Source organism: Heloderma suspectum, chromosome 2, assembly GCF_057233095.1.
Source record: "Heloderma suspectum isolate Gila_16-S chromosome 2, 16-S_ref, whole genome shotgun sequence".
NCBI classification, from domain to species: domain Eukaryota; kingdom Metazoa; phylum Chordata; class Lepidosauria; order Squamata; family Helodermatidae; genus Heloderma; species Heloderma suspectum.
This window is the reverse complement of record NC_139459.1, coordinates 233814592-233837089: the sequence shown is the minus strand read 5'-3', so window position 1 is coordinate 233837089 and position 22498 is coordinate 233814592. Positions and strand designations below refer to the sequence as shown.

The window sequence follows — 22498 nt, the reverse complement described above, 5'->3', positions numbered from 1 at the left end:
CCGCCCTTTAATCTCCCCTGCACTGAGAGGAATACAAGGAAAACATGGCTGGATGTACCCACCTGATGCCCATGGCTGGCTGGGGGGTGATGGGTGTTGTAGTACAGACACATCTGGAGGGCACCAGGTGGGGGAAGGCCAACATGCAGCACTGAACTGTGGGGGAATGAAAATGGCAGTGCTGGCAAGTCCGGCTGTGTGGGTTTGTCAGCATCGCTGCTGGGCTATGTGCCATGCTGCTGAACCACTCACCCTGCTAAGCCTTTTTGGGGGCAGGGAGCCCAGCCCACCAGGAGGGCTCACTGAGGATAACTTGCCTAGCCGCCCCCCGCCCCCACAAAGTTGGAGCCGACCCTGGCCCAACACAATTCTTCTCAGGGAAGCCCATGCGCGCCTTCCGGCTCAGGTGATGCGCACGCACGTGCGAGCCAGCCCTGTGTGCTCTTTTGTGGGCGATGTGACGAGTGGACTGGCCCTTACGGCTCCGGTAGGGGGAGGGCTAACAGCCCCCCCCCGCCCTCCCCTTTTGCCCACTGAATCCATCTATTCACCAGCTGCCACGGGCGCGGGGGGGCGCGGGGGGAGCAAAAGCCGCAGGCCGCCCCGGACAATCGCCCAGCCCAGCCCCGGCCCCTTCGCGGGAGTGACATCATCCTTCCAAATCCCAACCGGCGCCGCCATTGGCTGGCCAGGTAATTGAGATGGGCATTTCTGCTGCCCCGCCCCGCCCCGCCCCCCATGCCCACTTTGTGTCGGCGGCGCCGCGCTCGCTCCACACGCCCGCCCGGTGCAAGCGCCGGCAGCGCCCCGCAGGCCGCCGGCACAGGCAAAGCTCGCTCGGAGGGGCCGGGGAACGGTTGGCTCGGCTCGGCGTGGCGGGAGCGAGGTAACAGCCGCCCGCCCGCCCGCCGGCGGTCTAGGGGGCGCCCGGAGTTCCTGGGGCGGGCGGCCTCTGGCCGGGGCTCTGGGCGCTGCACGTGGAGCCGGGCGGCCGAGAGGGCCGGGCCGGGCCGGGCGGCTCCCTCCCCTCGGGGGATGCGGCGTCGCTGGCTGCGCAGGGAGCCCGCCCGGCCGGCAGGTGCAGCGGGGCGGGGGCGGGCAGAAGGGGCCACCAGATCCCGCGATGTGCTGGGGCGGGGCGTTGCCTTCGTTGGGCTGGGCAGCCCGCGCGGGGCCCTCCCGGCCAAGGGGCAGAGCCGCAGTCGGCGCCTGCCCTGCTGGGCGTGAAGGGCCCCCCCGCGCCTCCCTACCCTTCCGGGCCGGGGCCTGCCGTAGCCCCCGCCTCCCTCCTTCTCGACGTGCCCGGCGCCCCCCTCGGGCCGCACGGGGTGCCTGTGCCGTGGGGGCTGCTGTCGTTGCCGCGCGCCTGCTGGCTGCGAGGGCTCGGGGCGATTTTCGAAGGGGAGTTCGGGCTTTGTCGCTGGCTGAACGGAGCGGGCGAAGCCTTCGGGCGCGTTAAAGAGGCCGGCATCGGGGGGGGGGGGGTGGAAGGCGGGCTGGTGAATGGAAGGCGCCCTCCTTAAGCCGCGGGAAGGTGGCGCGGCTCCCGTCACTTAAAAGTCTCGGGTGAGCGGAGGAGTGGACCGATCCCCAAGATCGGAGCGGAGGAGTGGGCCGATCCCCAAGCCCGCCGCCCCCTTTTCTTTGTTAAGGGAGAGGTCTGCAGTGGTGATGGGCAACCGACTCGTATGAACACAGAGCCCCACCCAACGTTGCCTTGTGAGAAGGGGTAGGCTTTCTCCCCCTCCGCCTGGTATTGCTGGGTGAATCAGTTTTATTTTATTTTTAATGATGCAAAGTAAAGGCAAACGGAACTGAATCTTTCTCTTAACTGGTTATTCAAGAGCAAACATCTTTTAAGTCTTTTATTGTTCATACCGGCCCATGTTGTTGCCAGTGGACGGACAATGGGGTTGCCTTTCTCTCTGTCCCTCTCAGGGAAATGTTAAGGGACCCTGACTGCTACTCTTGAAAGTGTCAAACAAACAAACAAAGGGGGGGAGGCCCGTGTGAACACTTCCTACTCAAGGGAAATGGCTCCCCCTCTTCTGATTTACCTGCCCCAGAACAATTGGCAACCCCTATTAGGAAAAATTCAGTGGCAGGTAGAACATAACAAGGTAGAACCAGGTGAGTTAGCAGCTCTTAGGACAACCGTGAAGTACAGCTGTGGCCTATTCCATTGGGAAGGCAGTGCTTCTGTGGGGTTGCGATGGAGGGATTAAAACCTTTGAGGGGTATATTGAATATCCACTACGCTGAAGAACTTTGCTACAGAGGTACACGAAGGTGTAGCATTAGCATTGAAGGATAAGGAAAGGCACCAGTGGCACCAAGTGACCAAGCATCTTGCTTCAGTTGCATCCAAGTGAAAGAACATTGGGTACTACTGATTGAATAAGGTGAGCATTTCAAATGGGAGAGGACAATGCTAAACATAATGTCTTCCTCAACTTTAAGCATAATTAGCAGATTTATTAATGATGGGAAGCAGAGGGTTGTATCCAATGTTAACCCCACTTAGAGTAGATGTATTGAAATGAATGGGACTTAAGTTAGACTAACATGGGGTACAACTCAGGTGGCTGGGATGGGAGAGAAGGGTGCTGGGAAAAATGGAGTAACGGGAGGAACTAGTCAGCAGGCACAACTACATCCTTGCACCTTGATCCTTCAAGGTCTCTACCACTGGCATTTACCTTGAAGAATCAAATTAGATGGATGAAGTTCCAATGAGAGGGGCGCTGTGTCCTCTTCAAAGTAGGACAGAGACCAGTAGATGGTAGACCTGTTAGAAAGCAGAGCTCTTCTTCCTGGGATGATGAGTGGAGTGGGGGCGGGGGGAGGAGGAGGCAAAATGGTAACTCAGAAGTGGAATAATCTGTATAGCTCATCTACACTGACCTCCGCATCATGGGCAGGTGGATTGAAAATAAAGTAGTTACCAATGCCTTCAGCCCAGTTCCGCTGATGGCATCAAGCAAAATAAAGAGAGGGAGAAATGTGGAAAAGAAGGGTGTGATGAGATACAATGGGTTGTCTCCAGTGTTAATCCTACTTGGAATAGACCCATTGAAATGAATGGAATTCAAGGGAAGACTAATACTGAATATAACCCGTTGTGGCTGGACGACTGTAATGTTCAGCGTCAAATAGAAAAGCAACATATTTTCCCATGGGCCAGCGCAGATGTGGGTTGAAGTGTGGGCTTTGCAGCTTCAGATGATGCAGAATTGTAAACATGCCAGAATGTTTTGCTGGATTATAAGGAACTGAACAAAATATCTGTGACGAATGCAAACTGTTTATTGGGGGTACAGGGAGAATGTGAACGGGCTGTGCATATAGGAAGAGGTAAAGGATTTTCTATTTAAAATGCTGAGTTGTGTTCATTAACAGAAATATCTATATGGAAACTATTGGTTGTGTATTACTGGATGTTGGTTATGACGTCAAATAAACCGAGTATCTTTTGTGATAATATTTGAATCCTACGGTGAGGGTTTGGAAGAGAGATGAAGACTCTTTAGCACATGAACAAGGGGCTGAGGAGTGCACCTCTTTAGGGAGGGAGAAAGTTAAGTTGAAACTTGGTAGTAAATCTCAAATGCCTAAAGAGGGGCCCCATAGAGGAGACTCAAAATGTTTAAGCAAAATCTTATCTTAAGATAACGGCAAGGAGGGGGAACTGCTTCCTACCTGAACTGTTTAGCAATGGCAGTAGCTAAAATTGAATGGGAAGGCTGCAAAATGTGGTGGTGGTTGGGGCTTTTTCTTTTTTTACAGAGGCATAGTGTTTGTGTCAAGCGTGGCTTAAGTCACTCTGGGGAATTGTGTTGTTGCAAGGGGTTGGTCCCATGAAGTCCCTTCTGATTACATTGAACATTTTGCAAATGCAGGGTTTGTTTCTGCATCTGCCTCCTCCGCCTCAGACAATGGGCTACAGGTTAGCCATGCTTCCCACTGCCAGAGGTTTTTTGGCCAAATGAGCTGCATAGGTCCTTCTGAGGGCTTCAGTTAAGTCTTGAAGCAACCAACTGAATTAGCAAAGGCAGGAGAAGATCCTACCCCCAAATCCTATATTGCAGTATGTTTTAACTGGCTGAGCGTGATGGGATAAATCCCTGACTGGCTAAGCAACATTGTGCTATTCACACAACACGCTAACCCACACTCAGTGGTTCAGTGTGGGTTGTTGTTGAACTGTGGGTTAGCGTGCTGTCTGAACTGAGGACATTTTCCACAGAGTGGCTTGTTAACCATGCAGTGTGGCTTGTTAACCACCCTGAATAACCCAACAAACCATGGATTCTCAAGGTGGTTTGTTCAAGAAAAATAAACCACACTGCAAGGTTAACAAGCCACCCTGTGGAAAAAGCCTGGGTTCAGACAACACACTAACCCAAAGCTCAGCAACAGCCCACACCCAACCACTGAGTGTGGGTTAGCATGTTGTGTGAACCCAGTCACTGTCTTAATTTCACACCCGTGTAGGCTGTGGCCCTGGCTTGTTACACATGAGAACAGTTTGATGTCATATTTCAGATTAAAATGGGGCTTCTGTGTGGTGGCTTCAAACCTTTGTGGCTTCTGGGAGTTCTAAAGCTTGTGTTGTGCAGGACAGAAGAGTGCTCCTGTGAACTTCCTTAAGCCTTTGTCTCTAACTATGTAATATTTTTCATTGGCCACTGAAGCGTTCTGTTGATAGCTTTTCTAGAGCGTTGTGCGCAGAGTTTCTATGAATGATCGAATCATGCTCTTGCATCCAAGCTGCTATAACCATGAGGTTGCAGTGCTTCAACCTTCCCCAGGCTGGTGCCCTCCAGATGTGTTGGTCTGTAGCTCCCATAATCCTGGCTGGGGGATTATGGGAGTTACAGTCCAACACATGTCAAGGGCACCAGGTTGGGGAAGGCTGTACTACTCAGTTGGGAGTGGGGAAGTAATTAAAAAATAAACACTGAAATTAGGGCATTGCTGGCATCCTGGAACTGTTGGGTGGTATGTCCAGGGTGGGACAAATGCCCGGGCTGATGCTAGTTGTCAGTGGCCCTTTTTCTTCCCTCTCTCTCTAAAACATTTGACCAAGGTGATGGGATGATGGGCCCAGAGGCATTCTGTGGAAATGAAGTTGCAGCCTAATGGCTGCAGCCTATCTCAGTGCATCTTTCACATGGGTGGGCTGAAGATCACTGCTCTATTAAAAATGCATTAAAGAGAAGAAAAGAAAGGGATATGCCCATCCCTACTGCTGGCTACCACTGCTTACTAAGCTTACCTTTGGGTGGTGGTGTGGTGGGGACACCAGGGGGAGCCTTACCCAGGGCCCTGTCAAACCTGCTACTGGTGCTGACTGGTGCAAAGCGGAGAATGGACCTCTCCTTGGGGCAGTCCTGTTGGTCTCGAAAGACACTCCTGGCATGGGATGGGCTAGGGCTTAACTCTGGATTGGGGCTTGCAGAGTCTTGGCCTCTCAGACATGTAAAGCCTGCCTCTGAATCCATTCTAATCTGCCCACATCCTTTTTAAAGTGTGGCACCAAGAACTTAACACAGTACTCCAGTTCTGGGTGCTATACTTTAAAAAGGATATAGGAATGGGTTCAGAGGAGGAAAAAGAAATATGGTCAGAGACATGGAAAACAAGTCCTGTGAGGAGCAGCTGAAGGGCCTGGAGAAGTGAAGACTGATGGGGAATATGACTGCACTCTTGGAAGAGCGCTAAGACTTGTTCTCTGCTATTCAAGAGGGCAGAACTAGATTTGCTGTGTTCTGGTTAGAGGAGGGTAGATCTTGGTTGAGCATTATGAGAAATATCCTAATGGTAAGAGCAATTCTGAAGTGGAACCAGTGTCCTAGGGAGGTTGGAGGGGGCTCGCTCTCCCTCCCTGGAGGTCGTCAAGTAGAGGCTCAACAGCTCACTGTTGGGGATGCTCTTGCTGTGGGTTCCCTGCATGGAGCAGGAGGCTGGATTAGAAAGGCCACCTCCATGGCTATGAAGTGAATGTTTCTGAGCATGTGTGCTCCTTGTGATAAATCGCAGCTAGCCCTAGAATAGGTGGGATTAGGTGGAAGGGTGTCTAGGTGAGTGGATGATCTCAGGAGGACTTGGGACCTGGCAGTTCCTGCAGGTTCTGCACTGAAGTGGGCAAAAGTGTCCTGCAACACTTGCCCAGGCAGAATGCCTGGAGGCTTCCCAGGGCCTGTGAAGTCATTAACTTCCTTCTGAGCTTCCATAGGAGAATATGTGCCGTCAACTTCGGGCAAGTGGTCCTGGTGCTTCTCTCCTTGCCTTCTGTCCCCATTATGGGAGCCTTACCATAACTGCACAGGTTAAAATATATATTGCCACACTTCTGCCCAGGGGCAAAATGGCCACAGGTATCAATGCTTTGAGTAAGTGGTCTCAAATCTGCTGAGCTAACCTGCATCAGGCACACTCAAGTTCTAATTGGGGTTAGGGAAAACAGCCAACTCCCTCATCTACTCATTATTTAATACATGGCAGTTACACAAGGTCTTCAACTCCTTCACTCCTACTCTACTTATCAATCCTGAATGTATCAACTTGGGTATAATCTCTTCTGATTGCATTAAATGGATGCCAAGCAAATGTGTTTAGGAGTGAGGTGTTTAGCTGAATTACTTCCATCTTCTGTTTTGCTCTTCATGCACTGTAGGCTTTTCGAGTTTCCCCTGTACAGTTTTGAGTCTCCCTCTTCACATTTAGATGAAGGTGTTGAGCAATCTTCAGCTAATCAGCTTTAAAACAAAAAACGAAAGCCCCAAGCTAAGACTTATTTCAGCCCTTTGATTGTGCCAAACAGGTTTTAGATAGAAGATCTAATCCATCTTGTTTCCAGTACCAAATAGTATGGCAATAGGAAGGACCTCAGTTTTGCGGTACAGCACTTTCCATGGAATGAGAGTTTCAGATTAGATGGGGATTGTGAATGCCTTTGTATGGTGATCTCTTAAATGCGTCTTAGTCCATATGAACTGGCAGTCTAGGAGAGCCTTCCCTCAACCTGCTGTTGTGCCATTGGTCATGCAGGCTGAGGGTGATGGGAGTTGTAGTCCAACACATCTGGAGGGCACAGGATGGAAGAAGGCTGGTCTAAGGGAGGCTTAGGAGGAGTCCTTCTGTCAAGGTACATGCTGGCTTGGCCAGCCCCTGCCACTTTGTCTTCCTCCAAGAAGCCAGGTGAGAAATAGACCAGAGCATGGTGAAGCTGCTATTCGTGGTTTCTCTCTTGCCACATCCCCCCCCCCCTTGAGTGCTTTGTGTTGAGTGGAAAGGTGTAATACCAATCCTGTAAATAAAGTATCTTCAGGTTCCAAAGATGTGTGCGGAGCAGCCTTCCCTGACCTGGTGCCTTTCAGATGTTTTGAACTGCAACTCCCATCAGCCTTGGCCAGCATGGCCAATGCTCAGGGATAATGGGAGTTGTAGTTGAAAGCATCCGAAGGGCACCAGGTTAGGGAAGGCATGCTTGGTTGCAGTTAGCCTTGGGTGGAGGGTTTGGACCCTTTGTTGTGCTCAAGGTAGCTGACTAAAGTAGCTGCCAACCATGGTTATTGGTCTGGATTGTTGCATTCCTCCCTTGATGCTTGGGGTCTCCTGGGCATACTGATATGAGATCAACAAATGGGACTGCGGAACGGAGAAAATAGGGCTAAGTCCATTCTAGTAAACATTGCTCTATTGACCATATCACTCTTTCAGCTAAGATGGATCCTAACGACGGAGTTGCTGTTCAGTTTTACTGACAGACTTATGATGCAATACTATAGCAAGTCCAATAAGGCTCCCAGCTAAGCTGGCTGTTGCTCTGATCTTGGCATCCCCAGGAGATGAGCTTTGTAATACGTTGGATTTTCATGGGCTTTTGTTGTTGGAATCCACTCATGTAGGACTACGATACAACATCTAATACGTAAATCTCCCTCTTGAAAAGTATGGGACAAGCTGAAGATAGTTTCATGTGAATATATGGTTGCATATACTTGTTTCCTTGTGCATGTTTTCCATACTGGTTGCATTCCTTTATGCATCCAGGTTCAACTTGCTGTAGCAATAGGGTGCGCACGTGTGTGTGTAGTACTTGTCACCAAGGGTTGATCCAATCTCCACAATGTCTTATTGGGGGCTCAACAAAAGGCATTGGTTGCATCATGGCAGCATTCCTCTCTTTCAGGCCCAACGTGGAAACGGAGCACTGTAACTTGGCCAGCACTTGAAAGAGACGACCGGCCTGTCCGGTGCCTGTGGGGGGTCAAGATGGAGGACAGAGCAGCTGCGGGCGGAGACCCAGCTCCGCAGGCAAATGGTTTGACAACAGCCAGCGCAGAAGCACCAGCTGCCTACCCAGCTGCAACAAAGCAAAAATCCAGCAAGAACCCTCAGCCAGGAGCCCCCGGCAGGAAGCAGGTGGCAGCTGCTGCCCCTCGCCCTCCCACAGTTCCTTGCAGCGCTCCCAAAACGCTCAGCAACGGAACAGCGCGGAAGGCCAGTGTGTTGCAGCCCAAACAGCCGGTGCCCAAGATTAGTGGGGCTACCAGCTCGCTGGCTAGAGTGAGCATGAAAAAGGCAGTTGGGGACAGACCTGGCGGAGCGAAGACTTCAGAAAAGGTTGGCCTGGACAAGGAGGGGCAGCGAAACCCCACAAAGGCGGCAACACAGTCAACGGCTTCGGGTATGCCTGGCCAACGTAACTCTTCAGCCTGGGCTTAACAGTGTGATACTGAGCCCCTTTGTGGTCCACAGGCATCCTTGGGGCTGGCCCCTTGGCTCCTGGTCCTACTTGTTTACAGAACCCTGTGACCAAGACAGAGTCCTCTCAAGCACAACAGCTTTACTAGTAGTGTCTTGTACATACCTTTGTGTTGCACAAACAACAAAATTTTGCACTGAGGGCCAAATTCTGCTGCTGGCTATTGGGAAGAGCACAGAGCAATACAGCTAACGGGTGGGTCCTCTTTCCCCAAATTGTTAGTCTATTTTGGCCTCTTTCTAGACTCCAGAAGTTTCAGCAGGCGCTGTCTCCAGGCTTTAATTCCCACAGCGTTAAGGATTAGATGTTTACTGTCCTCAAATCAAAAGTGGAGGTTCTCTGGTTGATAGATTCTGCTCTTCCAGCTGTGGTCATGCAGAATGTGCCCAGGCCTAACAACTGTGCCATACTCACATCCTCGGAGAGAGGTGGGGTTTCATGAGCCTCACCTGCTCTGCTGTCACTAGATAGCTCTTTCATTCAGCCGTATGCAGGGAGGGTGTTTTGACAGTTTTTTCAGTGCTCTGTTACTACTGTTGACTAAGCTGAGTATCTTTGTTCTTTTCCTAGCACCAAAGACAGCTGCCACAAAAGCCAAGAGATCTGAACAGACGAAACCCTCCAGGTATGTTAGTTGCTGGTTTTGCTCCCTGCCAAGGGCTTGGTATTTCATGTGATTTTTAAATCCTGGCCTGTTAGTAATTGCCAGGCTTTTGAGGCCTTGCTGGAGGGCAACGCTGTGAGGTGATGAAGGGCACAGCCTGTTGGGATGTATCACATTTATATCCTGGTCTTCCTCCAGGGAGCTCAAGTTGGTATACCTGGCCTCTCCCCCACTGCGCACACACACACACACACTCAGCCCTGTGAGGTGGGCTAGGCTGGGAGTGTCTGGCCCACGATCACCCAGTGAGCTTCACAGATGAGTGGGGATTCGGACCTGGGTCTCCACAGTCCTGGTGTCTCACACTGTCCACTATCCCACGCTGGCTCAGTATTGTCCTAGCAATCAGATCAGACCCTGCTTGCATTAGAAGGAAAGAACAGTGTGGCTCATGGTATACCAGGGTGTGTGTCCATCATGTAATAAGAATGGGTCATGCTGATAGCAGAATGGAGGGCTGCCAGTTTCTTATAGCTAAAGCCAAGCAACACCCCTAGAGCAAGACAGAGACCTTAACTTTTCTCCCTCTTCAAGTCAAGGTAAGCATATTCTGCACATGATTAGATGCAGAGAAACTGGCATCAGACATCAGGAGGGCCCTGCCTATGCAGTCGCTAAACAGAAAGATAGGACACTCACGTGGTGGTGCATACGTGGCCATCTGGTGACTACAGCATTGCATTCATTCTGATAAAGAAGACAGATGTGGCCTGCCGTCTCCTCCAGACCATACCACATTCGGACCACTAGATGAGATCATTCCGTGAACTGTATTTAGAGCCTTGCGAGCCATGCAGAGCTGTGTCTGGCGTAAATGCCAGATTTGGGTGGACCTGCCCAGGCCAAAGTGGCTTCTCATTTTAAAAAAATGTAACCATGGCCATCACCACTTCAGAGGTGAGGAGGCCCTTGACTGTTTACCTGGGGGCACGGTCTATATTGGGGGGTTTACTGGGGGGGGGAATGCTGAAATCTGCATTATGCAAACTAGAGGTAAATCCACTCTGCTAATTGTGCTTGGAACACTTTCAATCTTGGAAATGATGGAAGGGTGGGAGGATACCCGAGCAGTAAGGCGACAGGGGCAGCTTAGAGTATCCTCCAGATGCTGTCTGCATTTCTGCCGGGGAATCTGCAGGGCCCCTGATTTGCACGTTGAAAACTAATTTGTGCTCCTCCCCACAGGCTTGTTTTGAACGCTAGAAGCTGCTTCAGACCCAAGAAGTGGAGGGGTGGCTAAAAGGAACGAATCCCAGACTTATGAAAAGGGATGAAGTGATCTGATTTTTGATCTAGTGGCTGAAGCATTCGTAGCTTTCCAACTGTGGCACTTTTCCTCATTACTGCAAGTGTCGAACGCTGGTATTGTTAGGATAGCCTTGGCACACTGCTCCCAGCTAATTGCCAAAGGCAAGCATTTCACAAAGTGAAAGCATTTGTGTTGATGCACCAGGATGCTGGCACAGATGCAGTCCCTGTGTGTGCTAAAGGCTTGAGCAAAGTGTCTCTCTTCCCCCTTGCATAATTCTCTGCTTTCTGTTTCAGGACTTGGTTACCAGGGTCTAAGAATGCAACTTCATCAGCCCTAAGCAGAGCACCAGCCAATGACAAAAGTGTAGGCAAACCTAAGCAGACAGCACCACCTGCTGGTCAAGCTACAGCAGTGCAGCAGCAGAAAAACACTCTGTCTACACAAAGAGGTATTCATTGGTTCATTTGTTACATTTCTGTACTGTCCAATAGCTGAAGCTCTCTGGGTGGTTTACAGAACTTAAAAACCATTAAAAATACATCATACCTGGTATAAAAACCATTTACATACAGACATATAAACAGACAGCATACACAGGCACACATACATCTAAACAGTCGACAATAAGAAAAATCCAGGAGCTGATAAAAACCTCATCATATCCTGTTAAATGCCTGAGAGAAGAGAAAGGTTTTAACCTGGCACCGAAAAGATCACCATGTTGGTGCCATGTGGGCCTTGTTGGAGAGATGTATGTAACATACTTCTATAATACATGCATGCCCGGTGTGGCTTATGAAAATGTTAAGCTTTGCAGTGCGTAAATCAGAAGCTCAGCTTTCCAAGGAATCGTCGATATATATATAGTTGGGAGTAAGCAGGATATAGGCAGATCTGCATATAGAGAAATAGCTTGAAGCCTTACACATGAGGATTATATAGCACTTTTGTATGTTCAAATCACTTAACACTATCAGGGCAGAGTAGTTTGCCTAAGCCCACCTAGTGAGTTTGGGAGGGTCCGTAGCCCGGTGGCAGAGCACCTGCTTTGCATGCAAAAGTTCCCTGGTTCAGTCCGTGGGATCTCCAGGTAGGGCTAGGAAAGAATCATGCCTGAAACCCTGGAGAGCCGCTGCTGCCGCTCACTGTCAACAATACTGGGCTGGACGGACCAGTGGTCTGGCTCAGTATAAGTTGCTTCCTGTGTTCCTATGAGTTGATGGCAGAGGTGAGACTTCAGCATAGGTCTTCTTGATCTGTTGCTTATTCTCTTGGCCACTGCTACTCCAGAGGTTGGAGCTGCCACCTTTCTAGAGGGGCACTATATAACCTTGCCCATTACAGTACAGCAATACTGTACAGTATTGCAGCGAATACTGTAGCTTACTTCAAAAGTGGTTTGGGGCTAGTTAAATTCTAGCTTAAGAAGTGAAAGGTTGCAACAGCACTAGGGCCTTTGGGGGTAAAGGTGTGTATACTGAAGCATTAATTGCTACTGTACTGTGACCTCTGTGCTGCATGGCACCATACCAATGGGCAGGTATAATAAGTAGAAGACTTGTGTCAGAACGCGAGGGAGTATGAATAATCCTAAGGCCTCAGAGCAAGATCACAGCTGCTCGAGGATCCCTGTGTGTTTCGTGGAGATGCTGCATGAGGCTTGGCTTTTCCAGTCATTGCAAAGGACTTAAGATGCAATTTGTTGTTCCAGATGCTTCCAAAGGTGCCACCATCCCCAAGGCCAAGCCTTCGAGCTCAAACCCCACTGCGAAGCTGCCATCTGCCCCGAAGCACCCCAAAGTCCTAGGCAGCATATCTCAGTCAGAGCAAAACCTTGGACAGAGGAATGCAGCTGCCTCTGTCAATACCAAGCTTTCAGCCAAAAGGTTTTCTGAGCCCACAAAGCCTCGAACTCCTGCCAAGGCCGTAGGCAGGAGTGTCCATCCAGCCACGCCACAAAGAGCACTTACCCCCAAGGTCCCCCCTGCAGGGGGCAGTCCGGGCAAGAAGCTCCTGAAGAAAGAAGCTCTTCCCAACCAAGAGCGGGGCCCCTCTCAAAATAAACTCCAGAAGGCAGCTGCCAAGGATAGGAATGCCAAGGTAGCCCCTAAGGAAGCAGAAACCATCTCCGCAGAGGATCCAAGGCCTCCAGAAAAAATGGCGCGTATGACAAAGGTGGAGACTGGCCAACCACCCTGCCAGGAGGCGGTGTCTGAGACCTGTGGGGTGGAAGCCCTCAGGACTGAGCAAATGCAGCCAAGCGGCTTGAAAGGGGAGGAGGTGGCTGGGCAGAGCGGCACAGCCGTTCCACAAGTGCTGTCTCCAGCAGAGCTTGACATGCCCCTGGACTCTCCCGCTCCCCAAGATGTGGAAGCCTCCTCGCCTCACGGGATGCCTCGCTTTGCTGCCAGCCCTGAGCCTGCAGGATCCCCTGGTGGTGGTGAAGTGTTCGGTTTGGAGATGGCACTCCCTCGTGAAACATCCTCTCCTATTCATTTGGAGCTCTTTTCTCAGACTCCTCCATCACAGCGTCTGTGGCCTGGTGGGGATGGCGCGGATTCTGAGAGCTCAGAAGAACAAGTGTCGCCACATATTGGGGTTCCAGGGGCGGCTGAGTGGCCGGGCCCACTGCTTGGCCCTGACGAGCCATCTTGCGAAGTGCCCCGACGCGGCTCTACATCCCTGCCCACCGAGGACTCCCGGGGTCCAGTTACGGAGGGTGTTCCCATGCCGAGCCGCGCAGAGGGCCTTCCTGCTCCTCGCTCCTGGCTCCTGGAGGCCGGGCTGCTTGAAGAGGCCCAAGCGGGGGGTCAGAAGGAGCCTCCCCTCCAAGCAGAGCTGCCTCCCTCGGCCAGCCAGGCAGATCTTCCCCTGGAGACTGCAGCCAGGCCTCTGGCAGAGGTGTGTGGTGACGGGCCTAGTGTGGAGGAGGAGGACGGCGAGAGCGGAAGCCTGCCTCGGAGCCCCGAAGAGGAGGTGGCGCCTCTGGCCATGGAGAATGGAAGACTGAGGCGCCCCCCAGACCTTGCTGCTGCCAGCAGCCATGTTACGCAGGAGGCAGCCGCTTCTTGGCAGGCGGAGGGGCTGCACGCTGCTGCAGGGGAAGAAAGGGTGGAGGTGCTGCAGGGGGTAGAATGCTCTGCAATCGAGAAAGCCGTTCAGGACCGGGGCCCCCTCCCCCTCCCCACAGCTACAGCCTCGCTCCCTGCACAGTTGCCTGGAGAGCCCTCTGAAGGCCACGATGACCACCAGTCCAGCTCTCCTGGTGGATGTCCCAGCATCGGAGGCCTTGGGACAGCTGCAGTGGTCCCAGACGCGTGCGTGAGTCCCCTGAAGCAGGAGGAGGAGGCCGAAGTGGTGGCGGGTCCCGATTGTGAAGCTCCAGCTCTCTCACCCCCTCCTCCAGAGGAGCTCTGGCCAGGGGGCGGTGGCAGCAGCCTTGCTCAGATGTCTGTGCCCAAACCCCAGACCCTGCCGTTGAAGAGCCTGGAGTTGCTACAGGAGCATCCCCGTCGGCTGGTGGAAGGGCCGGAGTCGCCTCTAAGCAGTGCAGTGCTGAAGGGCCACTCCTCCTCCTCCAAATCCAGCACTTTAAGTGGCCCCGATCTGGCTGGCAAGAGCAGCAGTGAGACCAGCACCCCGGAGGAGCTGCGGGAGTACGACAGCAGCTCAGGCGTGGAGTCCAAGTCGGATGAGAGACTGGAGCAAACCTGCCACCAGCTACTGAGTCCCCTGGAGGACCTTCCTGGTGAGCTGGACCTGGGCATCCACATGGAGAAGGGCGACGACGAGGCAGAGACCCTGCCAGCGGACGAGGCCCTTGGAGACCCCCCCACGGAGCCCACCGTGTCCTCGGAGGAGGAAACGGAGCTGGATGCAGACCTGCTGAAGGGTGCCGGTTTCCCCAAAGCGGTGTGCCTCTCAGCCTCCCCTCCCGGCCAGCCGCCCTTGCCCCATTCGGTGGAGGAGTCCGACGAGCCCGGCTCTGGTGACGCTGGCACGGAGACGCCCGCTTCAACCAATTCCGCTGCATCTTGCGATGTCTTCGGGGCCTTCCACCTGCATTCGACCGACAGCTGCGGCAAGAGCCCTGGCCTCTCTTCCCTGGAGAGCGAGGAGCATTCCACGGAGGGCGGCAGGGACCATCTCCCCAAGGAGGCCGCCGGCAAGATCCCTGTGGACTGGGAGCATCCCTTGCAAGTCCCTCCAGCTCCCCAAAAGATCGGAGGGCAGGAGGAAGAGCCCTCCCAGCCTTTCATGGCCACCCATAGCCTGGCTGCAGGTAATGTATAGAGGAACCTGCCTTGTGTGTGTCCAAGTGCCAACCTACAGTCTCTCTCTCCATGTGCAATAGTGCCCTGTAGGGAAGGGAGCAGGGGCCCCTCCCTCCCTCCGTCCCTCTGTATCTCTTCCATCTGTGTTTCTAGCCAAACAGGCCTACTCTTGTCTTTGTGTGTTGGAGATCTTTCCCCTCGACCCCTTACAGACTTCCTCTGAGGGGAGCTGTGTGTATTTTAGCGTGTTTCTGAGAAGGGTAAACTTCTTAGCCTTTCGACATGTCAAATAAAGCATCACTTTGTCTATCTGATCTGGCCTGTCTTGTTTTTCCAGGAGACCTGGGTAGGGGCCCAATCGAATGTGGCTGTCATGACTGGCTTCTTGGGCTCTCACCGGGGACTGCCCACGTGCTTTCCAAGCCCTTGGGCGGTAGCAACAGAACGCGACTTCCTGTAATCAGGAAGCGGCTTCTGTGCTGTGTTGCTCAGTAGCCCAGATCAGACATAACAAGGAGTCTTGGAGGGAGGGGTGGCTGTTGTGTCTGAAGTGGGCCATTGGCAGAAGCCAAACATGGAAACGCTTTCAGATTTGTATGGGATGTAGAATTTGGATCCCTCTGCAGAATAGACACGCTCCCCATCCTGGAACCTGGTGGTGGCTGCTTCTAGTAGCTTTAGAGCCCTTGCCCTTCCTTGAGGACCGTCCTTTGACAAAGCTGCCTAGTGAGATCCCTTCAAGCCCTGGTACTTTTGCCCCTCTCTTGCGCGCTGGATCATGCCTGCCAAAGAAGTGCTGCAGGGCAGATGGAGGCGGCGGCTGCTGGTGGTGAAGGTGAAGAAGTATGAAGTGTTGTGGTCCACTGCGATGCTCAGACTGGCTTTGCAGGCAGCTCCCCTAAACTGGCTCCCATCTTACCAAGGGCAAGCAGCCTTGCAGCCCGAACCAGCCTCTCCTCACGTAGCTAGTGGACAGGTGGAGGGGGCAAAGTGTCGTTCTCTGCTGCTCCGGAGGGCAGGGCTAGATCCAGCGGGCTTTGTTGCAGGGGGGTAGAGTTTTGGCTGAACACTGGGCAAAGCGTCTTAACAGCGAAAGCAGACTGGCCATGGAGCCGGCCGCCTCAAGCACGGCAGAGCGGCAGCGTCTCCCTTGCCAGACCTCTTCAAGCAGAGGCTGGGCAGCCATCCATTGCAGCTGCTCTGGATCTCCTATACCTATCCAGGGGTTGGATTAGATGGCCAGTGAGCCCCCCTCTGACAACCTCGATGAGGCTGATAATGGCTGATCTAGGCAGACGTGCCGTAACGTCGTTCTGCCTTCAGAACGTAACACGCAACGGCATTGAATCTGGGAGACCCGCACGGAGAAGCTTCTTCAGCGATAGGTGTGGGATGAGAGATCACTCTTTAGGGATAGGTGTAGGGTTAATGGAAGGGAGGCTGTTGGAAGCAGTCATGCTACAGAGGGGGAAACGGTGCTGGGGTTCTACTGACCCAGCAAGTTCATATGCTGAATGTTTATGGGGTTCCCAAGTACAGGAAGGGTCGGGCTTTGCATAAACCTATTCCTGGAGGGCAGGCATGGAGAGAAGGGCTGTGGGTGTTGGTGCTGGCCAGTACTAGAGGAAGGAGGCCCAGTGGGGGAGCTGCACCCACTTCTGAGTTATTGAGTTGAGTCTGCAGAACCTCAACAGGCCAAACCGCTGCTTTGGTAGAGCAACTGTAATACTGGAATTCTTGCTAGGCTGAGAAGCATCTCAAAACCTTCATAATAAACCTGGCCTCCCCCCCACTCTCCTATTCTTGTCTGTCACTTCCTCTCTTTGTTTGTGTCCCCCCCCCCCGAGGGCTGCTCTTTCCAACCCAAGCTCCTTGCCCTGTTTGTAGGTGACAATGGGGCTGGCTTGCCCTTCCCCTGGGGACCATGCCCGACAGAGATCCTCTCCACTATCTATGAAGTGGAAAGCGGTGCTGAGACGCCTGGCCCAGAGGAAGAGGACAGGAGTTGCTGCTTGCGGGCTGCCTCCCAAGACCAGGCGCTTAACCTGGGGAGCATCCAGGCCACGGTTGTGCAGCAGCTGATCGGCCGGACGCTGCTCTTCTCAGCGGAGGCACCTTCGGGGGCTGTCGGTGGGAAGGGGGCCATGAGCAGTGAAGCAGAGATCGGCAAATGGACAGAACTGATCTCCCCTCTGGATGAGTCGCGGGCCAGCATCACTTCTGTGACGAGCTTCTCCCCAGAGGATATGTCATCCCCCCACGGGGACTGGACTGTGGTGGAGGTAGAGACCTTCCACTGAACTTTCCTTGAAGTTAATCTCCCTTGTGGCCGATTTGGCTCTTAGGTGTGTGCTGGCTGCTCCTGTTGGCGCCTTGGAACCGTCAACCCCTAGCCAACGGGGGATGCCTTCTCCTTCCGCTGCCTCTTGGGCAGCTGATAACACAGCCGGAGACAATTGCTCTGTTGGCTTCTACAGTAGTTTAGCACTTGGGAGATGTGGCTATTTCTGCCCCTTGCCAGAAAGTGCGGGCTCCCGCTGGAGCTCCTCTTGCCTTAGTAGAGCTCTTGGTCCTCTACATTTGTTTGGGTCTTCAAGTATGTGGAATTACTTCAGCATAAGGCCACACTTAGTCAGTCCCATCACTTGTTTGTGCCAATCTTGTACATCATCGCCTGGTTAATACTGCAAAAACCAAACTCCTACCATGCTCTTTCTGGTAAACGGAGCAATGCTTTTTCTCTTGCTTACTGGAGGCTCACGGCCAGCCATTGATGAGCAATCGGGTGGACATAGCTGCTAGCAGCCCTGAAGGGTGTATGGACTTTTTGCAGGTTTCCTGGTTACAGAAGGCTGTCCTTCCTTTTTTAGGTTGGCAGATGTTCAAATGCCGCCTTGCCCATATTTGACTATAGCTTCTCTTCTAAACACAAACTCTCCGAGAAAGGAGTTTCTCCTCCTCCCTTGAGAGGAGCAGGAGGGCCATATGAAACTGCAAGGGAGGAGGAAGTTGTATTTTTTGTTTAATGAATGAATGTCAATCTCTGCTTTTCAAGCCTCCTGCCCACTTCCAAGATGGTTTGTCTGTTTGGAGATGAATAATGCACACCAGCAAAGCAACTTGCTCAGGGGCTGGATGTGCCCTGGAGCTCTCAAGTGAGTAGAAACGTGCACCCCGCAAGGAAAAGGGGAAGAATGGGGCGCTAAAGGATCAGCCTGGGAATTCTCTTGTGGGGTGCAATTTCATGGGAGCCTGAGCTGCGGTCCAAAGTACAGCAGCTTGGAGAGCTAGGCTAGGAAAGTCTTGCGGCTGATGAGGCTGGTCCCTCTTACACCTGCACTAGACCCACCCCCATTGCAGGCATAGCAGTAGCCTCCTGGCTGTTTGCATGAGCACTGACGCCTCGAGGGTACAGCTGTGTCATACCAGCTTCTCTGCCTTGGCTACAGGCAAATGCAATTTATTGTTTTGTGTGGGACTCTGTTGGAACAAATCCTGCAGCAATGCAAAGCTGAATCTTTTTGTCCTGGTAAGGGACTTGTTTGCTAATATAAATCAGATAAAGGTACCACCCATAATTCACATGCCAGCCATGGGATGCTGTGTTCATCACTGGTTTTTTAAATTTTGGATTGGCTCCTTCCTCTCACCACCACAGCTCCTTGCGTATTGCGCAATAGCTCTAGCCTTTGCTGTTCCACCTGAAGGCTAAGTCTGCTTTCCAGAATGTAGCTTTATTAAAAAAAGGCTTTCATCTCAGTAACTCTGTCCTGACTGTGCCTGACATGCATATAGGGACCGGGGAGCGTTTCCCTTAATTACTTGGTTGAACTCTGGCTTGTGTAGTACTGTCATTGGAAATGGAGCCGTATTAACTGTAACAAGGTCTTGAACTAGGTGTGTGACTGCTTTTGTAATCGGCAAATTGTTAGCGATAAATTATGGTGGATTTTTCTTAGTTTTTTAAATAAAGATCTTGAGTTTCTTCTGTTGTCCATCTTTTAAAACAAGAAGGCATCGGGGGCGGGGGGCTATTGTAGTAGTGTATTCAAAGTACAACCCATCTCTGTTGTTCAGTTGGAAGGTGGGGATTGTTTGTGTTCTTAATAATGCTTGTTATGGATTAGGCTCCCTTGACCTTATCTAAAGTTAGGCAGGACAGGAATAGTTGCCTGGCAGATTCACTTAAATATTAGCTGATAAGTTATTGGTTCTTCAGATGACATCCTGCAGTACGTAGTTCTGCTGTTGGGCCAGAATTCTGCCAGAGAATTGACACAGGTGCAGGTTCTACGTGAGTGTGTGTGCATGTAACCCCCCCCCCAAAAAAAAAACATTGCACTCCCTAGAGAATGGTTTTGGATTCCTTTAAGTGATTGGAGCTTGGTTTTAAATTCACATCATTCCTGCTCAGGCCTGGAGAAGCAGAAGTTAACAATCTAAGGACACAATCCTATTATGGCTGCTACACAACAGCTAGACAGCCATAGGATTTTTTTGTTTTCTGGGAACTGAGCTCAGTTCCCAGAGAATCACCTCCCCACCTCATAGGCGGTGCGCTTTGTCCCCAGCTCCGCGATTGTAGGAGGAGTGGGGGAAAAGGGGGCATTCCTGCAGGCATTCACAACGCTTCCTATGCGCCATCCAGCCTCTCCCCCCCTGCCCCAAGGCTCCCTGACTAGACAACTGAAATTGCCACAAATGCAAGGCAGCCAGAGCACAGAGAAGATCCCCTCCACGCTCTGCCTTGCCCTGCATTGGATAGTCGGTCGCCTCCAAGTTCGGAGGCGTCTGACTATCCCCATAGGTTTGTGCCCTAAACCTCCAATGATGTACTCGTGGCCTACCTGGAATGTATGCTGTCCTCTTCTGTTAATGGAGTTCTTGCCACATGTGGCCTCTAACTCTTCTGCCCACTTTTAGCTGCTGTAGCTATAAACTATAACAAAATGGTGGAATCATAGAATAGTAGGGTTGGAAGGGGCCTGCAAGACCGAGTCCAACCCCCTGCTCAATGCGGGAATCCAAGTCAGAGCATCCCTGACAGATGGCTGTCCAGCCTCGTCTTGAACGCCTCCAGTGTGGGAGAGCCCACCACCTCCCTGGGTAATTGGTTCCATTGTCGTATTGCTCTTACAGTCAGGACGTTTTTCCTGATGTTCAGCCGGAATCTGGCTTCCTGTAACTTGAGCCCATTATTCCGTGTCCTGCCCTCTAGGATGATTGAGAAGAGATCCTGGCCTTCCTCTCTGTGACAGCCTTTCAAGTACTTGTGCTATCATATCTCCCCTCAGTCTTCTCTTCTCAAGGCTAAACAGGCCCAGTTCTTTCAGTCTCTCTTCATAGGGCTTGGTTTCCAGTCCCCTGATCATCTTTGTTGCCCTCCTCTGGACCCTCTCCAGTTTGTCTGCATCCTTCTTAAAGTGCGGTGCCCAGAACTAGACACAGTACTCCAGATGAGGCCTAATCAGTGCTGAGCAGAGGGGAACTAGTACTTCCCGGGATTTGGAAGCTTTGCTTTTATTAATGCATCCCCAAATAGCATTGGCCTTTTTTGCAGGCACATCACATTGGTGGCTCATATTCAGCTTGTTATCGACAACAATTCCAAGATCCTTCTCGCCTGTAGTGTTATTGAGCCATGTAGCCCCCATCTTGTAACTGTGCATTTGGTTTCTTTTTCCTAGGTGCAGAACTTGCCGTTTATCCCTATTACATTTCATTCTGTTTTCTGCCCAGCGCTCCAATCTATCAAGATCACTTTGAATTTTGTTTCTCTCTTCCAGGGTATTAGCTATCCCGCCCAATTTTGCGTCATCAGCAAATTTGATCGGCATTCCCTGCACCTCCTCCTCCAAGTCATTAATAAAAATGTTGAAGAGCACTGGGCCCAGGACTGAGCCCTGCGGTACCCCACTCGTTACCTCTCCCCAGCTTGAGAAGGTCCCATTGATAAGCACTCTTTGAGTCCGATTCTGTAGCCAACTGTGGATCCACCTGATCGTTGTTTCATCTAGCCCACGTTGAGCTAGTTTGCTCACCAGGATATCATGGGGCACTGTGGGAGGTTACCTGATCAAAAAATGAGATCAGATTCGTCTGGCAGGATTCATTCTTGACAATCCATATTGGCTTCGAATAATCACTGTGTTGTTTTAAGGTGCTTACAGATGATTACTTCATAATCTGCTCCAGAATTTTCCCAGGGATTGATGTCAGACTGACTGTTCTGTAGTTCCCAGGTTCCTCCTTTTTACCCATTTTGAAGATAGGGACATTAGCCCTCCTCCAGTCATCTGGCACTTCACCCATCCTCCCTGATTTCTCAAAGAGAATAGACAGCGGTTCTGAGAGTTCTTCTGCCAGTTCCTTTATTACTCTAGGATGCAGTTCATCTGGCCCTGGAGATTTGAACTCATTCAAAGTAATTAGGTGTTCCTTGACCATATGCCTCTCAATCTCAAGCTGCAATCCTGCCCCTTCAGCCTGTACTTCACCTTTGCTAAGGGGGTCATAGACCCTCTTTTGGGAGAAGACTGAGCCAAAGTAGGAATTGAGCACCTCTGCCTTTTGTCATCTGTTATCATTTTGCCATCCTTATTTAATAGCTGAACCACCATTTCTGTCTTTTACTATGCACGTAGCTGAAGAAAACTTTTTGTTGCTTTTAGCATCCCTCGCTAACCTCAGCTCATTCTCAGCTTTAGCCTTCCTGACACCATCCCTGCAATTCTGTGCTACCTGCCTGTACTCTTCCTTTGTTGCTTGGCCCTCCTTCCACTTCCTATGTGTGTCCTTTTTTGTTTTCGGGTCATCTCTAAGCTTTTTGTGAAGCCACATTGGCTTCTTCTGTTGTCTTCCACCTTTTCTTCTTGTCGGAAGTGTTTGTAATTGTGCCTTGAGAATTTCCTTTTTTAAAAGCTCCCACCCATCTTGGACTCCTTTTCTCATTAGAGTCGCTTGCCATGGGACCTTACTAATCATTGTTCTGAGTTTATTAAAATCAGCTTTCCGAAAATCCAGGGTACGTGTTTGGCTACACTTGGCTTTTGCTTCCTTTAGAATCAAGAACTCAAGAATCAAGAACATCAAGAACATGGTCGCTTTCCCCCAGAATTCCTGTAACTGCTACTTGATCCACTAAGTCATCTCTGTTGGTTAGGATCAAGTCAAGGATAGCCGATCCTCTAGTTCCTACCTCTACTTTCTGTAGGAGGAAGTTGTCCGCCACACAAGTCAGGAATTTCCTGGAGGGGCCATGTTTTGCAGAATTTGTCTCCCAACAAATACTGGGGAAATTGAAATCCCCCATTACTACTACATCATGCTTCCTTGAAACATTGGCTATTTGCTTTTCAAGTTTCATCCTTGGCTTCTCCTAGGTAAAGCTTATCACCTGAAGGCAAAGTAGGAGTATGTAGCATAGTTCTAATTCTTCTGCAGGGGCCTGTACGTGATCATGAAGATAAGGAGGGGACTTAAAAGATGTTATCTGTACATCCCACAGGGCAGCCTTCTCCAACCAGATATGTTGG

The 22498-nt window shown here is 51.4% G+C and overlaps 1 protein-coding gene across 1 annotated transcript; it reads left to right on the top strand.

Annotated features, from left to right (window-relative positions):
* The first annotated feature begins 782 nt into the window (after positions 1-782).
* PRR36 (proline rich 36) lies at positions 783-18950 on the top strand. Its single transcript, XM_084829795.1, has 6 exons — positions 783-886; positions 8198-8695; positions 9344-9398; positions 10983-11137; positions 12401-14971; positions 16851-18950. The coding sequence occupies exons 2-6, from the start codon at positions 8281-8283 to the stop codon at positions 17261-17263; spliced, it is 3609 nt and encodes a 1202-aa protein (XP_084685921.1). The 5' UTR covers positions 783-886; positions 8198-8280; the 3' UTR covers positions 17264-18950.
* The last annotated feature ends 3548 nt before the right edge of the window (positions 18951-22498 follow it).

Bases quoted from the DNA above. Each gene is read 5' to 3' on its own strand.
- PRR36 (XM_084829795.1), top strand. From the start codon at position 8,281: ATGGAGGACAGAGCAGCTGCGGGCGGAGACCCAGCTCCGCAGGCAAAT. The intron at 8,696-9,343 runs GTATGCCTGGCC...TTCTTTTCCTAG, and splicing joins AACACAGTCAACGGCTTCGG to CACCAAAGACAGCTGCCACA. The intron at 14,972-16,850 runs GTAATGTATAGA...CCCTGTTTGTAG, and splicing joins CACCCATAGCCTGGCTGCAG to GTGACAATGGGGCTGGCTTG.